Source organism: Apis mellifera, linkage group LG10 (assembly GCF_003254395.2).
Source record: "Apis mellifera strain DH4 linkage group LG10, Amel_HAv3.1, whole genome shotgun sequence".
In the NCBI taxonomy this organism is placed as follows: Eukaryota; Metazoa; Arthropoda; class Insecta; order Hymenoptera; family Apidae; genus Apis; species Apis mellifera.
In genome coordinates this window covers 471,351-493,629 of record NC_037647.1, presented here as the reverse complement: position 1 = coordinate 493,629, position 22,279 = coordinate 471,351, and the positions used below count along the sequence as shown (strand labels likewise).

The window sequence follows — 22,279 nt, the reverse complement described above, 5'->3', positions numbered from 1 at the left end:
CTTAACAGAATTTAATTCTGTATTGTATTGTTTCATGTATTCTATGTATTCTTTTTTTCTGATGTTTTTGAATTTTCACATTTTTTTTTTTTTGTTCAACTTTCGTTTCTTTATATTTTTTCTTTTGAAATCTCCATATAACTTCTATGTTAGAAAACTATTCTTCTTTATTGTTAAAATTCTTCTCAGGATTCTTTACCCCTCAATAAACTCGCTTCTGTAGACGTGAAAAATTTTCTAAGTTTCAATTTCAATATGCTGAAACATATCTTTGAAAAGTAACAATGAAGAAAACTTTTGACGTGATACTATTATTTCTACTTGTGAAGTAATGTTATTCATAAAAGTAATAAAAAAAGAAAACATTCACATGATACTTATTTAGTAACTAGAAGTTATTTTGAAGAAATTGACTATTCATTAACCAGAAGATAAATGTCAAAACATATATTAATAAATAATTAATTAAATAATAGATATTTGATCAGTTTTAAAAATCACATTATTTGTAAAAATTGAAAAAATGAATTCTTTGTGATAGATATTTCATTTTTTTATAAATTTTAAAATGAGAATTTAACTTGAAAAAATATTATATTTGATATGGGCCAAATGCATGTTTGCTTTGATTATTCTTTGATAAAATTTATTTTTTTATAAAAATCTTTCAATTTTAAATTTTTATTAATTATCGCAGATATAATTATATATTTAAAAAATAATTTTTTAACTCAATAATAATTTAACAAATAATAATTTTTAATTCCCTTTATATGATTAATAAAAAATTGTCATAATTGTCATTATTTATATAATTTATATATATAATTTATATTATATATTTATATAATTTTATATATATAATTTTAAAATAGCAAAAACAAATATCACAAATAATATCACAATCTTTTTTATATTTTAAAAAAATGTAAAAATCTGAAAACAAAGAATAAAAATAATCATATTCTTTTGCTATTTTTATTATTATTTTTAGAACCTAAATAGTCAAAAATTAGTCACGTAAAAAATAATGAAAATTTGTACAAAGTATATCAAAAAACCGATTAAAAATATCAACGTTGAATATAAATAGAAAATAACAAAAATAGGAAATAATAATAACATAATTTATGGATTAAAAAGAAATTAATTTAAAGATACATAAAAAAAAATAAAAGAGAATAAGAAAAAAGTATTGCAGATATATAAAAAAAGATTAATGTAAAATGTTTAAAAGCAGAATTATAAAAACATCAAAACAAAAAAATGTTCGTAAATAAAAAAAAACAATGATGTGAGAGATAAAAAAGAAACGAATCGCGTCAATAAAAAAAGAAACAGTAGTACAACTGTTTCAAAAAGAACTTCCTGAAACAATAAAAAACATAGCATTATGAAAAAAAATATTAAAAAGAGGGTTGTAAAAAAAATGTGAAAACTAATTATACAATTTTTTATTTAAGTCATTATGAATATTTTGAGAAATAATAGAATTTGACCGAATTTTTTTCAAATTGTCCAAATAAAAAAAAATTAGAAATTTAAAAGAATTATTTAAATTGATCAAAGACTATTTTACTGTTAAAAAACTAGTTAAAGGAATGGAAATCCTCCGGTTCCACTTGTATCATATTGATTGACCTCGATATTTGAAAAATCCATTTAACCAAATGCAATTTATTCAATTTTCTTTTTTATTTATTTATTTATTTTTTTTTTTTTATTTTGATGGATTCCATTGAAAATTTCCATTGAAAATCTAGTCCCAACATAAGGAGATCAAGTAAGTTCTTGAAAAACTTTCAAAGGATATATCCCTGAAAATATTAAACTGGAAAAACTTTCAATATTTCATGACCTCTGGAAATTTTTGTGAATACACAATATGCTACAATAATGTAAGCCCCTAAGAGTTTTGTAAGCTTCATACTTTCGTTTGTTCACAAAGAACTTTGAAAGACAGATGATATTTATGATTTGGTATTCTTTTATCAAAAAATTTTAATAGCCGTGAAAATATTAAATAATATTATATATATAAGTATTAAATAATATTATATATTATATATATATTTTTTTTATTTATTTATTTAATTCTCATTTCTTTTTATCTTGAATGATATTATTTATTTATTTAATAATACAACATAAAATTAAAATTTCATACATCATGCAAAATTAAAAATTCTGTATTTATTTATTGTATATAGGTATATAAAAAATTTATATACTTATTAGAATTTAATAATAATAATAATAGTAGTAGTAGTAGTTAATAGTAGTTAATAATAATAATAGTTTTATAATAAAATAATTTTATAATAAATTTTATAATAAAAAAGAATACAACAACAATAGAATATATACAAGTACAATATAGCATATTCTCTATAACTCAATTTAAATTCTATTATTTTGTAATGATACGTACCATTTAATAGCATGAATATACGTGCTCTTTCGCAAATGAAATAGAAATGGAAATAGAACATGTTAGCCGATTAATGTAAATGTACATTACTAATTAGAAAATTCTATACAATCTATTCCGTTGATCCAATATTATATTATTACTCTTTCCATTGATTCTATAGATTGATATTTCTCGAATAATTAGATATCGAAATTTTTTATGTGGAGAAAAAAATTATTCTTATGTACAATCTTGAAATTAATTACTTCATTCTAAATTAAACGATCATTCTGCAACATTTTTTTTTCAAATTTAGTTAAATTATTATAGAATATTTTCAACTTTGAGTCAAATAAAAATTTAACACTCTAGTATTAAATTTAATATTTTAGTGACATAAATTGTTCTAAATTGAAAAATTTATTTAAAAATTATTCGATTATATTCAATAAATTTTCAATATAAATAATTGTAACACATTTCAATGAATTTTTAAAATAATATTTGTTATGTTATGTATGTTATGTAATGTAGTACAATAAAGAATTTAAAAACTTCAGATATTATTAATTCAAATTAAAAATTATTTAATTATAAATTTCTTAAAAACATAAATAATTTCAATATAATTTCAATAAATAATTTCAATACAGTATGTATTTAAAATAATATATTTCCTATAGTTTAAATGAGTAACAATAATAATATAATAATCTTTAAAATTAATACAATATTTTTTAAAAATATTAATTTTAGAATAATTTAAAAAAAAATTAATTTAAAAAAAAACAGTTTCAATTCAAATTTATAAATTTTGTCCAATAGAAAATTTTGGTTTTCCACAGAAATAACATCGTTTGAAAATTATTTACGTATAAAACATAATGCCCATAGGGGATTTAAGTGGTCGATCCATCTATTTTGTTAGTAGGGGAATTTTAAAGTAGCTTGAATATGCAAATGACAGGATAAAGTATGATCAAATGAATAATATATCTTCTTGTTTACATAACATATTGCAGAAATTTAATCACAATGATCTATCTAATAATAAATAATAATAAGTAAATTATATATATAATTTATGACCAATACAAGATCAACAAAAAATAAAATTAATTTTTATAAATTTAAAATTATATCTATAGAATTTTGTAGAATCTTAAAAATCAGTTATTTGAAATTTACAAATTTATTAATTCATTAAGAAACTCTAATTATATATGGTGAGTAATTAGAAAATTATATATTTGATATTTGACGAAAGAGATTATCTTTACACATCTATGAATAATGTTTTTTATATAATTTTACGGAAATGTTTTGCATATTTATAAAAAAAATATGTTATTTTAAAATAATAGATCTAATAGATCTAATTTATTATAGAAATTAAATTATACTTGATACAATATATAAATAAATTTACATAATTTAAAAAAATTATTTTCGAAATATTTTAAATACTTAAATTTTTACATTTCATAAAATCATAAAATCTGCAATAAACAAAGGAAGAAACAATGAAAAATAAATTATTAAGCAAATTTTTGGAATTTTTTTTTCATAACTACAATTAATGTACAAGATATCTTTATGTAAATTCAAATAAAAATTAATTTTTTTTATTTTCAAAAAAAAAAGAATATAAATATTTAATATAAATATTAATATTATTATTAATATAATTAATAATATTATTAATATAAATATTAAGCATTAAAAAGTAAATACGTTAAAAAATATTCGATTGTAAAATTGTAAAAATAAAAATAAATCGAATTATCTAACTCGAAAATACGAAAGGATTAACACAAAAAAATTTGCTCGTTCATCTCTTAATAGAGAACACTGTTTCGGAATATCGATCCGTTAACAGGACTGGCAGCTAATCACATCCTTCTCCATTAAATTGGAAAAAGCTTTTTACTCGACTTCTACCCGACATCCATCTTATTTTCCCCTTCGACGTTTAGTTTAACGCCAGACGGTGTTCGTGCCTTTCGAGAAAGTCATTGGAACACATCACAAATCACATTTGCAAATACGTTTCGTATTCGTGCTTAGAAATTTGATTCTATTTTTGATAGTTTTTTTTAGATTTAGATTTGATAATTCCTTGCTAGATTTTATCGAAAAAAGAAAAATGAAAAAAACAATTCACTTCGAGAATTTTCTTCTTCTTGTTCAAACAATAAAATGGATTTTCATATGTAAACATCCATTTCTTATCGATATTTTTCCTTCCATTTGATCAAAAACTCTTTAACATTTTTGCTTTCGAAGTAAATAATTTTAGCTTTGTGAAAATAATCATATAAAACTCATGTGAGGACATTGATGGAGATTCATAAAGCTTAATAAAACATCAAACATGAAAGTACGAGAGGCTGAAAATTATTCATAACATCAAAAACATTAAATTAAATATTTTGTTAAAAATATATATATAAGTAGATTTCACTTTGCACTTTCCCTTTGATGAATAATTACGATAAAATTTCGATAAGTGTAGTTTCAAAAAAAAAAAAGATATAAATATTTTATTTGAATAAAATATTGAACAGCTATATTATATTTGAGCTAACTTCAAAATAACATGAAAGGAATAACATCCATAAATTGACAAAGCTTTTATCAATGATTAATTTTTAATTAAATGTATTAAAAATCAGTATCAATTATATATAAATTCTATACAAGAAATTATAAATTTCGTTATAAAACAAATTAAATTAAATTAAATTAAAAAGATGACAATTAGAAATTTTGCATTTCGTATTTTAATAATTGAAACAAATGTTTCTTGTTCAAAAAATTTAACGTTAATAAAAAAAAATAATGTTTCAAATAGCACATTAATATTCATTGTAAATATTGTTAATAAAAATGTCTTAATTTACTAAAGTTAAAATTATTTCAATTATTAGCAAAAATTTTTCCGTTTCACACCAATTTAATACGGCTTTAAACTTTTAAACTTTTCTTGTTAGTTACAAACTTTGCAAAATAAAAATGAAAATTAAAAGAATAATTTAGATTTTAAAATTAAATACTTCGTTAATTCTATAAATCTTAATACATTTTCAAGATAAATACAATTATTCTGAATAAAAAATTCTAAAAAAAAGAAGCAATTTAATTTATTTTTTACCCCTATATAATTCCATCAAAAAAAACTTTCATTCATTGCTACATTAATTGAGAAACAATTCATAATTGAGAATCTTCATAATTAATTCAATTTATCAATGCAATGGATGCAATGAATAATCTAAGATGTTATCTTTAAAAACAGAAACGAAGCTTGACTATCTTGGAAGAATCGATAGAACCAGTCCAGATCTTCATGCTAAATAAATTAAACGTTATTTAAATAAGTTTGCTTTGGTAAATTTCGTGTTAAGAAAGAAAACGCTTGTGAAATAATATATAACTGTTTGGAAGCCACGAACCTTTTAATCAGCATTATCATTTATTTTCTGGCAAATTAGTCTTTTTTTGAACCCAAACTAAGCGACGGATCGTTGAACCTAGATCATTAGCCTTCAGATTATTTATTCTGTCGTACATGTGTTTCAGTTAGGCCGTTTCATTGTTTTGGCTGACAACCAAAATTTGAACTCCATCTGTACATGTATAAGAACATTAACTTGCAGAGTTAAATATATTCATGGAAAGAAGAATTTATTTTAAAGCCAAAAACAAACACAAAAATTGGTATACAAAAATGATAATAGATAATCATTAATAAATAAAGTTATAAGCAATTTAAGTTCACCTTAGATCAAGCAAAACAAGAATAGAATATGTAGATGGCGCAGTGTAACAGAAGCAGAATGTACTCTTTCTATTTCTATCTCGCTTCGTCTAATGCAAATTTATTTAATTTTATTTAATTTAGTTAACTTATTGTAATAATTTTTTAATAATTAATTTAATAAATAAGCTAATATTTTAATATCAACATTTATATTTTTGGCTTTTAAAATCGATGTTTCAAAAATATCTAACATAATATATCGACATATAATCAACAATAATGAGTTCTATATGGATCTGATGGTCCTAAGAAATCATAACTTAGTTCATTAAAACCTGTACTCTATATATTTTTTTATATTAAATTATTAAAATATTTTTTTAAATATTGTGGAACATTTAATAAAAGATAATATTTATTAAATGTAATTTATAAAAATCTAAATATTTTGTTACTTTTTATTAAAATATATATATACATATTTATTTATTTATTTATTTATTGAAGTAACATTATTTAAATCAATATTATATATTATATGTATATTATAAATATATATATATAATATATCCATCTTAATTTATACGGTTTTTTTCTTTTCCTCTTCCATTATTGATGATTAATCTTTGAAAAAAAAAAAAGAAATAATAGTTTAACTCAATAATATCAAGAATACTAATATTAACATAATTATCATTGGAACATTTAAAAATTGACTGTCGCGCTCTGGTTAGTAACTGTTGAAACTAATAAACTGTACGGGTAAGATTACTGTACCGGTATAAACACGTCATACCAGTTGCGTCGTAATTTATTTGCGTATTACATCATCAACAAAAATGTTTTTTTGATTGGTTAAAAATTTTAATCAATTGTTTATGAAAATATATAAAATAAACATTATATCGTTAACATTATTTAATAATTTTTTTTTATCTTTTCTTCTGTATAAAAAACTATATGAATATATTTATATAAAATAAAATATATAATAAATAAATAATATATTTATAAAAAATTTATAAAAAATAATTTTTTTTAATAAAAAAAAATTATATTGGAAATGCTTGAGAAATATAATTTAAAACAATATTTCAATATTCAATATGTTTATTAAAATGAAAAAAAAGTTAAAAGTAAATATAAAATATAATTTTTTTATTATAAATAAAATTCAAAATTAATTGTTAGAATTCGATAAAACTATATATAAATCGGAAAATAGAAATTTATCTGCCCGTTTTCAGTCGATCAGTTCGGCAATTGCCTCAATATATTGGTTGTACGTATATATTTTATATGTACACTTCTATTTAAAAGTTCAGAGCATTCTTCATCGTATGAATAAAATATTTATCTATATAAGAAAAATTATTTATTAATAATAATTTCAAGAATAATATTATAAATAGGTAAACAAAGTAATTACGTAAAAAAAATAATTAATTAAACAATTTAATAACAATTAAAGAAACAATTAAATAATTTAATAAGCAGTTAAAAAATTAAATTACATATAATTTTAACTGGAAACTTAAAAAAAGAAACTAATTTAAGGAAACGTAACAAAATAAAATATTTATTTATTTTAAAATTTTTATATGCTTCAAACTTTTGAACAAATCTGTACAAAGTCTCTTCTATCTGTTTGATGACATTTAAAAATGAAATTTTCGCTGATAGATTTCCGTTGATATTCAAACTTGAAATTGATATTCAATCAACTGATATTGAAACAGTGAATATCGAACTTTGAAAATCACAAACTTTCCAACCATATTCATCGTTGGATAGTATTACTATCATGAGGTTATACCGGACAACACACTTTGCGAGGCGATAATATCTTCAACCAATTTCAAATACAAACGAGAATATCCGTTGGGGAGATTTGTGAATAATCCTTTTAAGCCACTGAATAATTCTAATTTTTATCTCTGAACTTTACCGCAATGATCAAATTTGATGAATAGTTTCTTGAAAATGTATATAAAAAAATGTGTATAAAGAATAGCCTCGATGAGAATAAAAAAAGAATTCTACTCGAAAGAAAAGAAAAATCTCGATCGAACTGTTTAAAATTTTATACCGGCCAATGGAACGAACAAAGAAAACACTGAAGTAAAAATAACTTTGAAAAACACTGCAGTGGAATCGATTGAACGAAATGAATAAATGTTGAGCGAAAATTACGAGGAAAGTTTAAGCGGAAAATAAAAAGAAAAAACGAGTCTATTGTCGAAGAAAGATTGGATATGGCTGTTTAAGTAAGAGGACACGTTTCACGCTGAACAAATATAGGTCTAGCTTTTTAAATCTCTCTGAGGATGTTGAGATTAATTTAATAGGCAGTTTGAAAGCGACGTTTATACAAGATTATGAGGTAAAATTTTTCTTTAAACAAAATTGTTCCGTTCTAAAATAATTATATTTTGCAGTTAAAAGATAGTATATTTTTAGACCATATTATTTCAATGACAATTTTTCATATAGAAAATATATAAATATATATAGGTTTGTAATTCATGGTACAAATGAATTTTAAAAAAATTCTGTCTTTTAACATTCAGAATAAAACGAAAATATAAAATTTTTTCATTTTCGAGAAAATCAAATTTGAAAATTTATTAAATGTAATTAAAATTAGCTAATTCTTAATTAAACATAAATAAATTAATAGATAATTCTCTAAATATAAAAATAAACAAAAAATCTAGAATAAAATTGAATCCTTATTTTTAAAAAAATTGAATATATAGTTAAGGAATCGTATAATCGATAAATTTTCAAATTCAATTTTTTTTAAGACTAATATTTAATATTTAAATAAAAAAAATTTTTTATTTATTTTCACATAATATAGAATAAGCTGCTTCTATAAGCAATTCATCTATATACTATATTTTATATATATATATATATATATATATATATATATATATATATATATATATATATAAAATTTCATTTATATTTGAAAATTTTTTAAATTTAATTACTTGAAAATGAAGTTTCTCATGCAATTTTTTTTTGATTTTTGATTTTTGATTTTTATCATATTTCAACATAGAATCTCTTCGACCACATTTCATCATAAATTATCATTTTGTATATTTTTAGATAATTGATAAAATTATTATACTTCTTTTTTTTGATAGCTTATAATGTTCTCAAATATTACCTATATTCGGGATCTATCTTTTTTATTAGATTGTTTTTATTACTTTAATTTCACATGTTTCATTTTTGATCATAACAAAATAGAAACAAAAGATCATATATAATTATAAATGAAATTTATTAATTTGAATTAAAATTTTTTTTTATAATAATAGAAAAATAATTTAAAGAAAATGTTATAAATAATGCAAATATTAATTATGATCAAATTATATAATTATAATATGATTAAATATATAATTACATTAGTTTTTTAATTTCAAAAAAGATTTGATAACTATACAAAAGTAGGATAATTTTCGTTGAATGCAATAAATATTTATAAATATATAAATAGAATTTTGCTTTATTTTTTCTTTTATTTATAGGCATATTAAAATTGGAAGGAATCGACTATTGTCATACTATACAAATTCTATGAAAGATTAACGAGGGTCATAAATCATTCGTTATAAATATTCTAGAGTTTCATAAATATTTCTAGAGTTTAACGAGTTTCACGAGTCTCATTCTAGATATTCTTTGATCTTTATTATTCAAGCATTTTTAATCATTTTCTTATCTATTTTATTTTTTTTTTTATTTTATTTTTTCTTAGCTACTTTTAATATCTTGGAATTTTTTAATATCTTATTTTTATTTATAAAACTCCATAGAAAATTTATCGATAAAAAATTCCAATACTATTCCAATATTCAATATTGATAAATATTCCAATATAAATATTGATATCCATTCCAACTGTAATGAAATTTTTAAAAAAATTTACATATATATTTTTTATCGATAACCACTTGTATTTAAAAGATGAGAATTTCAAACATATTAAAATAAAACATATTTTCTCAATGTTACGGATATTATTTTATCTGTTATTGAAATTATTGTTTTAAAATATTCATTTGCTTAAATGATCGTCTTTATGCGATTTATATATTTTTTATTGTTTTTATTGTCATTATATTATTAAATTTTTCTCTATCGTTTTTCTATCATAATATATCGACATAATATATCACATATCATCACAAAGATATTTCTTTCTGCTTTTTCTTCGAATTTAAAAATCGTTTCAGTTCTAAAGAAACATTCATCTTCATGAAAAACATCAATCTTCATGAAAAAAATAACAAAAATCTCGCTTGCAGCAACTGTAAAACCTAAAGATATAAAGTCTTTAAGAAATATTTTGCGCTTTATAATAATAAGTAAAAAGAAAGAGAGAAAAGAGATTCTTGAATGTCTGAAATATTATTAAATGTGTTCAAATAATTCGCCGCAAGATAGCGAGTTTTAATTGAATTTTCTCAAGTGCAAAAATTTTAACAGAGATTTAGATGAGGTTTAATAACGATATTATATAATGAAACAAGATGGAATTTGATCGTTTTAAGATATTTAAAGAAGATCAAAAGATTTCGCTCAGAAATTCTAGAAGCTTTCAAAGAAGGATCCTCAAGGACATATTTGCTAAACTTGGCTAAGATCAAACCATTTCCGTGCTTCTATACACATATATTCATCTAATTTTCAGTAACTTTCCTACCTAAAGTGAAGTAACGATAGACCAAACAATATATAATTCTATCCGGCCATTAGACAAGTTCATGAATATGTTCAGGGAATGGCATTAGAAATTATGCAAGATTAAACGTAATTTCAATCAACGATAATCGATTGTGAAACGTAAAAGTAGATAGAATTTAGTGTATCTTTTTTTTTGTTGAAATAATTGATAAAAAGTTATAGAGTTGAAATGGTGCAGATTAAAATTTGCAAACATATAAAATTTTCACAGAAAATCAAGATTGATGTATGATGCATGATAGGGAAACTTTATATTTTCTATTCGTTGTCATCCTTATAAAAGTCATTTTTTATAAAATTGATAAAAGAGAATTTTATCGATTTAATGTCAGTGTAAAATGATTATGAATTTATACTTTTATAAATATTGTTTACTTTGGATATTTTATACATTTTGACATATTTTATATATTGCACATTTAAATATTTATGAATCAATATGTAATTTATTTGTAGTATAAATATGAGATGTAAATTACATATTTTGGAAAATTTTGAAATAACTTTTAGAATAATTCAACTTTTAGTAAAATATATATTTAAAATTTTATAATATATAAATAGATTTATTATGAAAATTAGTTTTCAGAGCATTAATCACAGATAATGAAAGTCTATTAAAGATTATATTTAAAGGAATTCAATATATGTATAATTAATTATTAGATTTAATATTAACATTATTTTTTTGCATGTAAACGATAAAAATCTGATCAATAGTGATTTTACTATGAAATGGAAAATTAAAATGTTTCAAATTTTCACTTGTTTCCAACAAAATTGTTATTTTTTTCATTTTAATACTTTTTTTTTATAAAGTTTTTATCTATTTAATTTATTTCACAATTCATAAAAATGAAACATTTAAACATTTAGATTATAAAATATGTCAAAATTCCTAAATTTTTCTATTGAACAATATTATATGAACAATTATATTAATAATTTGTATATATTTGTCTAACTAATTGCCAATTCCTTGTTATTACTATTACGATATATTTTTGATTTTACATTCTGTCTTCTAATACTCGGTATCAAGAAGTTAAGCGTTTACTTTATGTCTATCTTAAAATGGATAACGTTAAAGAGATACGCAATGCAGTAACATTTCTAGCGTACTATCTCGTTGGAAATAACGACACCATTTCCAGAATACCAATTTCTATATATTCAGTGTTTTCAAATAAATGCATATTTATTTGAAAAAGAAGAAGCAAAATGTAAATTCAAACTAAAGTTCAAATGTGAAAAAAATATATAATCTGAAGAAATTCTGAAGGAAGTTTTCCTTATTCTTCAAATCTTTTATTTCGAAGCACATTCCATCGACATTGTGACTTACGCCTCGAAGTGGAAAACTTATTGTTGCATTCGATGTATTTCTTTCAAAAATGTCCTGCCAACTATGCACGTCCAATCATGACCCGATCCTGGCCAAACTCCAGATTCGACATGACCCCGCATTCACCCCCTATTTTGGATACTTGCCAATTCCGCCACGTTCTTTTGTGATGAAAATCCGTGTAAAATAAATTCCATTTGATTGCAAATATTCAGTAAACACCTGAGAAAATTTATATTCCATGAAGTCCAATGAAATTTGATATGAAATGTTTTTTTAGCAGTGAGGAGTTGTTAGAATCAATCGTTTATTAAAGTGAGACGAATAAGTACGTGACTAGCCAAGATTTCAAACGTATGTGATCGAATATTTTTCATTGAATGTTGTTTAATTAATAATTCTTAAGTTTTATCGATGAATTTTATTATAATCTTTATTCTCTAATTAATCGATCTATCAAAATTTTAACTAAATTTATCATTTTTGAATAATAAATAAATTTATTATGTTAAAAATAATTTACTACTATATTATCAACAGAACTTCGATAAAAAACAGTTTTGATTATTTAGATTAAATATTAAATAATAACAAATTTTATTTTAACAGTGATATATCTCATTAGAATTTGATCTGAATGAGATTATCTAATGATTTGAGTTATATCTCTCCTCCTTGCTGAAGATAAAGACACTCAATTCTGTATAATTTTGAAACTGTTGAAACATGTATGAATGTAGTTATAAAGAATATCCGGTGCATCCTGTATATAATCGAGAGCCAAAATTGATAGGAATTGAGAGTTATCAGACAAAATGATTGAGACACTTCGAAATTGGTATAACGATTGGCACAGGATGCAATTACGATGTTCATTTACCGATCAATACATCTCATCAGATAACGATTCGTAGGGTCACGATTTGCCTATTGTAGGACAAATGAAACAACGTTTCTAATGTTTACTGTTCCAACGTAAACACACGCTAATTTAACGCAAACAGGCAAAGGAACGAATACCAACCAAGAGGACTAAGGTTTCTATATTTATACACTGTGTTTCTAATAGAATACTTATCTTTCAAGAAACTGTAAAAGAGAAGATAAAAAAACAAGAAAGGAAAGAAAAGCAGAAACGTGCAGTATGTAAGAAAACATTGATAAAATGTTTCGTGGATATAACAAGTCTTCATGGTGATTAATTATGTTTATTTTGTGTTAACCTCAATTTTTGTGTGTGTGTGTTTTAGGAGACGTGGTGCAAAAAATGGTGGCACTTTTCGCAAAGAAATTTTTCTACGACGAGGAACTGCTTCGTTCCGAATTTAAGTCCTATATTTGCAAAAGGAATGGAGAATATATGCACGAAGGAAAAAAAATCGAAATCAACGAAAGATGACAAAGAGAAACAATTGGTTTCAGATAAAACAGATGGCGGTAAGTTATTAGAGTTATAAAAACTTTCTGATAGAAATAAAATATTTTTATTTCAAGAATTTGAAATAACTTATTAAATCGGAACAATAATCTTTAGTATAAATGTGACTCGATGTTAAATGGCAAGAAATTAAAGAATAGATAATTTCTACATATTAATTTAATGATAAACATATTGATTTATCGACCAATTATTATCTTTTAATGAAAATGAAATAATTGTATTTCAAGTTATTAAAGTCTCTATGATCTCGTTACTTGATCAATGGTTCATATTTCATTTAAAATATATTTATTCAACATTTAGCTCGATAAAAGCTAATGCGTTATATATAGGATAAAGTATTTAGGAAATATTTTCACTGATATTTTTATTTCGTAATCTTAAAACAATTTATAATAACAATTTAACGAATAGATTGATACAGAACTTTCTTAACTTCCTTATGTACATTTCCATCTTCCTACAATTCTTCGATCAAATGAAACATAATTCTGTAAAATCATCGCCATTCTCTAATTATCGAAAAATTTTAATACTTTATCAAATATTCAAATATTCAAATTGCTCGTTGCTAAGAAACCTCGAATTACAGCTGTACAATTCTCGTCGATTATTATCAGAACGACGAATAAAATATTCTCAAACGAATTGATCGAGAGTTATTACAAAGGTAAAGAAAATTCGAACGATTGAAAAAAATATGCAGAATCCTCCTAAACTCTCCTCGTTTAAGAATACCAAAAGTATCCTCCTTTGGCAATGTTCCCTGTACCAAGATGGAATATATCACAAAAAAAAAAAAAAAGAAAAAACTAATTTTTTCAAGAAGTCTCCAAACGTTGGCTCTCCGTTCCATTCAAACTATCCTCTAGTACCTCAAACTCTTCGAACTCCATTTTACCGAAATCATCAGTTGCTCTCCAATTACTTTCATTCACCTGCCACCTAGTCAGAGCACTGCCAATGAATCGGCTAGCATAATCAGATTTAGCATCGTCTAGATTACCCAGCTTGAAGTCAGCCTTGAAACACTTCGTCTCTTTGTTCTCTTCCTTTTTAGGCTCCAAACCAATCACTACCGGAGGTTCCCTTTTGACTTCTGATTCTGCCACTCTATCGCTTTCGCCTTTCACAGCTTTGACTTCACCTTCTTGCTTATCAAGCGTAGTAATCTCTATACTGGGAGTCTCCGCTATCGTATATTGGCTCAGGTCGACCGTTTTCTCTCGAGTTCGTTGTCTCAGATGATTCTCCACCAGTCGGCCTGTAAGCTCCAATCTGCTGTCACAGGAATTGCTCTTTACCAGGCGGAATTTTACATAATCGTTCGAACTATTGACACACTTGAACCTATTCTCAACCATCGGAGATATTAATGGCCCGTTGCTAGAGTTCACTACCTTACCACCATAATAAGTGACCGAGGTACCACATTCCCGGATCCTTTTAAGCACATCTTGGGATACGTAATGACTCGGTCCATTTGTGGACTCGCTGATCTCATCTTCGTGGCAATCCGCTTCCTCGTCCTCCGAAGAAATGCATTGCACTCCGCTTCCAGGATCGGTGTCAGGATAATCGCTAGACACCCCAGAGCTCACGCTACCAGCGTCCCAATTGTGATGATGATGATGGTGATGATTGTAACGATTCATTTTGTTTTTAGAGAAGGTCGAGTCGCTCGGTGACGTGTGACCGCTTCTGGCCTCGAAACTTTGCGCCAGGATTCTGGTCTTCGACTCGCAACGAGGACTGTCCAACTCGTCTTTGCATTCCACCATGGATGCGTTCGAGGAAGTGGATTTCTCCATATTCTCAAATAGTTTCGTAAGATCCTTCGCTCGGCTGGAACATCTGGAACGGACAGGGTATTTGTTATTAAATTCTGTCGAGGAAGATAATACAAAGTTGCATTAGCATGTTACGATGTACTGGCAAACGTTAAATTGAAATATACCGAAAGCAAGAGAAAATTAAAATGTTGGAAAAAGTTAAAGAATTCAATGAAACTAACTTCTTTCTTAAGCTCTGCCAGTGACGTGTTAATATTTTTCTCATTAAAGAAAGAAATTAAATTGAAAAGAAAATAGAAGAATGGATGTTCTACCTGGTTCCCTCATCCACCTTTTCAGATATTTCATCAAAATGGCTATCGTCAATGGTGCTTAAATCTTTCATACTCGCACTCTTTCTACTTCTACAATCCCTGGAGAATCCAGAATTCGAGTTGTTTTTCAATTTCAATGTGTTCTCGAACATACGCCTGACATTTCTCACGGTGTCTGGATCCGGAAGTTCCTCGTCGATGAGCTCGCGATTCACCCTAATAGGATGATAGAAGAAATGCTTTTTGATAGACGATTGTTTCGGACTTTTAGAATTGTCCCCGTCCGCACTTTCACAATTTCTCTCTCTACTCTCCACATCTGTTTTTTTCTGAATCGCCCCAGCTATCTTGCAGCTTGGTTCCGATTTCGCCTTTCCCATAGCGGAGGACTTGCGTTCTATTGTTTCTGCACGCACTGGCTCAATGATCACCACGTTATTATCCAACAATAACTCTTGGAAAGAATATTCTCGCAAATATTGCATCAATCCATCGTACGTGACATCGCCACGAGTGCTGCTGTACATGTTTTTGCTGAACATATTTGATTTGACAATCTTGTAGCGCACATGATCGAATTCCTGCTCGTCGTCCAAGTGACATTCTATCGAGTCCACGCAACTCACCGATCTGGTCAAATTGCCATGCACGCTTTTACTATCTTTCTCCTTCGACGACGATCCTTTGGCCACGGACGCGTGATCCACGTCAATTCCATCATCCACGGATCTCCTTCGTGTGTCGCTTCCGGACTCCGATCCTAATCCCAAATCTGAGCTTTCGGACCTCGCTTCGAAACCTAAAGTACCTTTTACCACGCTACACGCCTTCCCGATGATGTTCGACGTCTCTTTAACGATTCTCTCGAATCTACCTTCGCACTGTTTCCCTTTGGAGCTTTCTTTCTGAGTGCTCTTCTGCTCGAAAAAGTTTTTCGTGTTTTCTACGCTCGTATTCGCCTCGAGCTCCTTTTCATTTACGACCTGAAAGGAAAGGAATTACATTCGTTTCTTCACGATACTTTGTAACATTTCATCTTTAGCTCTTTGATATAATGATAAAAATAACATTTTGATCGAATTTTTAACTTTTCAAAATCAATATTATATGTTATTAAAAAAATATTAGATATTATTAGATATATAGATAATTTGTAGAAGCTTGACAGTTTATTTAATAATTTGATCAAATATAAGAAAATATAAAGAATTGAAGAATGAAGGATTGCTCACCTCTATACCGTTCAAAGTCCTATTAATATCTTCTTTTTCGTTAGAATTTCTCTTATTTGTACAATCGTCTGATTTTTTCCCATTAACCTGAAACTTTATATTCTTTTGCCCATCCCTTATAACGGGATCGATCTGAGCAGGAAGACTCTTGTGTCGTCTCTTAGTCACGTCATTATCGATGACTTTCAACACTTGCGGCCTTCGCGACATGTCCTCTTGCTCTTCGTTATCGGAGATCCAAATCGATTTGTAATCTTCTGCCTCCTCGACCTTTTGATCGACCTCCTGCCTCTTGCAAGATTTTAACTCGTCATCGAATCTGTGTTTATCCTCGTTAATATTTGAGCACGTCGATCGTCGATCTTCGTTTTGATGACAAGTAACAAAATCCCTATCGTCCTCGGAATCGTCTTGAACCTCAAGACACAATCTCTTTTTGATGCGTTCAGGTGATATATTCTCTCTGGATTGATGCAACAGATCCGAGTTTTTCTTTCGATACGAATAATTTTCTTGAATTTCTCGAGAATTGTTCTCTTCTTTAATACTAGTTTCTTTACATTTTTCCTCGTCAGTGACGTTACTCCTCGTAGAGGATCCCTCTTCTACGATTCGAGAATTTAAATAATCGAGAGATTTTAAACTCGAGTTGTTTCTTTGGTCGAATTTGTTATTGCGCGCGTCTTTCTCGTCGAATTCTAAACGAACGTTTGATAATGGTAATAGATTCAAAACATCGAAGTATTCTAACTCGCCATCGTCCTCGAAAAGAATGCTATCCAGACTCCGGTGTTCCTTTCGTTTACGTTTCACCTGAGAAAGAAAATAATATTGCATGAAATATTGTGAAAGAAAGCCTCGTATTCAGCATACGGACGTATACTATTGTTCTGAAATAAGCAACAATCGTCTAGCAACAAATATTAATGTCAACAATTTCTTTGTTTGAAACTCGCCAACAGCAAAGTGACCTAAAAAAACGAATGAGAGACTGATAAAAATGAAGAAAGCATAAATTTTTACATCTGTTCAGAATTATTTATCGCATAAGATGTGATGTTCTATTCTCTTTTTAAAAAATAACATTGTTGCTTGGTCTATGGATTACTTATGATATACCACTATTCCATAGCCCCTCGTTTCATTCTTCGTTTCTTCTCCCCTTCGAGAACAAAGACAGGCCGAATAGTATACTGTTGAAAAGAATTCCCACGAAAGGAATGTGGGTCTGACTGGTCAGAATGAGGGGAATTTATTCTCACATGGATTCTTCATACTTTGTGTTATTTATCAATATGAATATATTTAATTCGATTGCACAAGAAAGGGAAGCATCTTCAATAGTTAAATAATACAAATAATATATAAATTTCAATTTTTCAATTATTAAATTTCAAATATTTCAATTTTCATTTTTAAATGATTTATCGTATTATTTTTATAAAAATAATTACGTTTTTTCCGTTATATTTTTATTCACAATTTCGAATATTTAAGGAAAAATTTTCTATTATTCCTGTATGTCAAGAGGTTAAAACTCTCCAAAAGCGTCTCAAAGGTTGGAATAGGTATCTTATAAAGAATCCCTCTTGTCTCTTTATCATCCTGTGAGACTTCTTTCTAGCAGTGAATAGTCAATTTCAAACGATACATTTACTTATTTCGGAACAATATTGTATTAATTGCACTATGTTTACCATTACGAAATATATATATCGTAATATTATATAACATAAATATTTACTTATTTTATAATATTTATGGGCTATTAATTTAATTAAAATTTATAATACTATAATCTATAATACTATTGATATTTTATACATATGATTCTTTAATCAAAAAAAATCAATATCAAAACAATTACAGATTTGAAACTGTTTAATTAAATCTACAGTATACTGAAATTTAAACAAAGTTCAACAAAATTGGACAACATAACTAACGATAAATATCTGATTTTAAAATATTGATAACTTATTATTTTTATAAGTTAAATGTATATATTTGCGTAAGATTATTATTTGAATTTGCCATATTTATCTGTATACAAATATTATAATTCGAACAAAATATCTTAAGTAAATATATCTTCAATATTTCATATACCTATTTAAAATTTCTATGATTCTGTGAATATCAATTCTTGTTATTCTTACCTCACAATCGCATATCTCACGATAGATTTTATTTGATTTTCGAGATAAACATAACGATTCTCGTTTTCAAATACCCTACCAGAAGATAAGGCCGAATTTATCACCCGAAATAACGATGTGAATTCTACTAGATATGCAACTAATGATATGTGTATTTACTATTATCTGAGTTTCATAGTGTAATTTACATTATCAACGAAAAGATTAATTAGAAGAATTTTGTTAAGCAAATAATTAATATATAATAATAATGTTATATATTAATATTAAAATTAAAAATATAATTTTGAAATTTAATTAAAAAATTTATTTTTAACATTATTTTTAACATATTTTAAACATTTAATCTGCTTTCATCGATAAAATTAGCGAATTTTTCGCTAAAAAAATAATTATAAAAAAAATCTCGTTTATCGAAAATCTAACAAAGCATTAAACATATCTCATTTTTCAAATTTTAAAAGAAATTTATATATAATACCATAAAAATATTGTCATAATGATTAAATGATAATAACATGATAACAAAAAAGTGAAGAAAAAAAATAAATAAATAAAAAATCTCATGAAATAATTTATATAAAAATTATATAAAAAAAAAAAATTCATTTCTCGAAAATAAAATTCGGAATAAAATTCAAATTTCAAATTATTTAGATGAATCATATAAAAGATTTAACAAATAGTTAATATAAATGAAAGATTTACTTGAGTGTAGATACAATCGATGCTACGATTTCCCTCGATGGGCCAGCCGTCTTCCACAATATCCACTAAGCCGCTAACAGTGTCCAATGATTGTATACTGCGATAACGTCTCGGTGATTCGGGCCAGTCGAGGATGTTCAATCGGTCAGGATCAGTCCGATTACCTCGAGTATACTGCAAAGGATCTGGAAACGACTCGGACGGTATCGAGTGTAGACCGCAAGCAGATCGGGAATGATAAGGTTTTGTTTCGTTAAATCGTTCGTATGAATCCGAGAGATGCTGTTGACTCTTACACAGTCTGAAATATAAATAACAAAGGATCAAAATATATAAGGAATTGGAAAATGATCGAATTGGATCGAATAATTGTATTATGTATTCAAATTGTGGACAAATGATGATCAAGAATATTATCTTGACACGAATGAAAGTTGAAAAATTTGTGTATAATTTAAAAATCTTGTTTCGCTTTTCTATCTTTCATTTCGTGAATTAATAAATGAATTAATAAATGAGAGATGATGAAATTTTTATTCATTAAAATGCGAGAATTATTAACCTTGAATAAAGATGACGTCAATTTGTCAATTATCTATATTGAAACAAGAAAGTCTGTATTTTTTTAGTTTATATAATTATTTTAATTTCAATCTTCGTCGCGTAATTTTATCATACGGTAATATTTTCATAGAAATATAAAATAATTATTTTATTAACGATAAAAATAAAATTTTTTCGATTTTCTTTAAGTTAAGTTTTTATTCTCTTCAAATATGTGTCAAGAATTTATATAAATATAAATAAATAATAAATATTCATGATTAGATTGCAATAAAAAGTAAAAATAAGTAATCAATAAAAAAGAAAAATAATTCGATCCTTGTAACAGTTTATGCAGACTTTCTTAATGCAAAGATATCTAAATATAGATACAAAAAATATTACATGTTTTCTTCATAATAAATAAAATTTGCTCACAAAATATTCAGTTGATATGAAATTTATTTAAAATAATTTATACGTATATCAGATGATAAAATATTTTAAATATTTCCCATTATTTTTTTCATAAAAAATATAAAATATTCATGATCAAAATAAAAAAATTTTAAATAACTCATATTTCGTCAGATAATAAAATACTATAAATAATTCAATTGTTGTGTATTTCACATAAAATCTTCATAATTCCCAAAATATTTATTCGAAATCGAACTAAAAATCGCAAAATCATTTGAGTATCAATTAAAGATTAAAAGATTCGAAATAACTATAATTGGTAATCATATTATTAATATCAAATCGTCAGCAATGAACTATGAAAGCAGCAAAACACTTCTTCATCATACAATTTGATTTCGAAAATCATTCGAAACTGCAAACAAATTTTAATAATAATATTTTGAAAACGTTCCAAATAACAGATAAATTAACAGATAAATAAATTAATTTATTTATATATATATAAATTAATTGAAATTAAATAATAGGATATTAAATACTCAGTTTACGAAATATACGATCCATTTAATTACAGGTCCAGAATTTGATTGATATTAACACTGCGTTTTGATTAAACTGACTGATAATTGGGATTGAAGTTGTTGAATATTTATAGTATTCACAGTATCAGTTATCGAAAAAATAATAATCATTTGTTAAAATCGAAATTAATTGTTTCGAATATTTTTTAAATCGAAAAGACTTTCCATTCGTTTAAAATTATCTAAGAATCTTTGGAATGTTTGAAACGTCACGTGATCGTAAAAATGCGTATTTATCATTTTTTATTATTATAATAACGATTAGTTATCCGAACGAGCTCATCGTTTTATATAAAAGAAAATTAAAAAAGCATTAATTTCGATTCACCTGTCCTTCAAAGAATTTCGATCAATCAGCTTGGCTCGTGGGATCAATTGATGCCTCCTGGGCAAATCGAAGGTCGATTGCCCGAGTCTGAAATGATGCGTTCCACGATCGTGTCGAGATTCGTCCTCGGATATAACCGCAAGGCTCCTTGTTCGTTTCAAAAGCTTCCTGCGGTCCTGCGTGGACTGCGTCAAATTGGCCTCGTGTCGTCCCCCTTCTCTGCAATCAATCGGATTGAATTAAATCAATTTTTGGAAAGAGGCAATGATTTTTTTTTTTTTCATTCAATGACTCGAGAGGAATTTTAAAATTCCAATCGATTTGAAACGATTTTAAATATAACGAAGTTCAATGATAATTAAATTCAATTTATCAGATTTGCAAAAATTGCAATTTGTCAGATCTGAAAATTGTTTAGTTTAAATTTTGTATATTTTTGTATAATATTTTTTTCTCGTTTTGAAAATTC

General features: G+C 25.5%; 2 protein-coding genes across 3 annotated transcripts in view; one reads left to right on the top strand and one right to left on the bottom strand.

Moving 5' to 3' along the window:
• The window catches only part of LOC725974 (calcium uniporter protein, mitochondrial), an 86,244-nt gene that overhangs the window by 28,952 nt on the left and 35,013 nt on the right, over positions 1 to 22,279 (top strand). Inside the window, exon 2 of the mRNA XM_026443492.1 lies at positions 13,539 to 13,725. Coding sequence (XP_026299277.1) covers positions 13,539 to 13,725 — 187 coding nt within the window. The remainder of the gene's footprint in view (positions 1 to 13,538; positions 13,726 to 22,279) is intronic.
• LOC100577198 overlaps positions 14,080 to 22,279 on the bottom strand; it is a 60,468-nt gene continuing 52,268 nt past the window's right edge. For both annotated transcript variants that reach the window (XM_026443489.1, XM_003251823.4), the window contains 5 exons: positions 21,811 to 22,029; positions 19,936 to 20,236; positions 17,069 to 17,881; positions 15,837 to 16,819; positions 14,080 to 15,583 (listed from right to left, as the gene is read on the bottom strand). In XM_026443489.1, the coding sequence (XP_026299274.1) occupies positions 14,551 to 15,583; positions 15,837 to 16,819; positions 17,069 to 17,881; positions 19,936 to 20,236; positions 21,811 to 22,029 (3,349 nt within the window). In that variant the 3' untranslated portion in view covers positions 14,080 to 14,550. The remainder of the gene's footprint in view (positions 15,584 to 15,836; positions 16,820 to 17,068; positions 17,882 to 19,935; positions 20,237 to 21,810; positions 22,030 to 22,279) is intronic.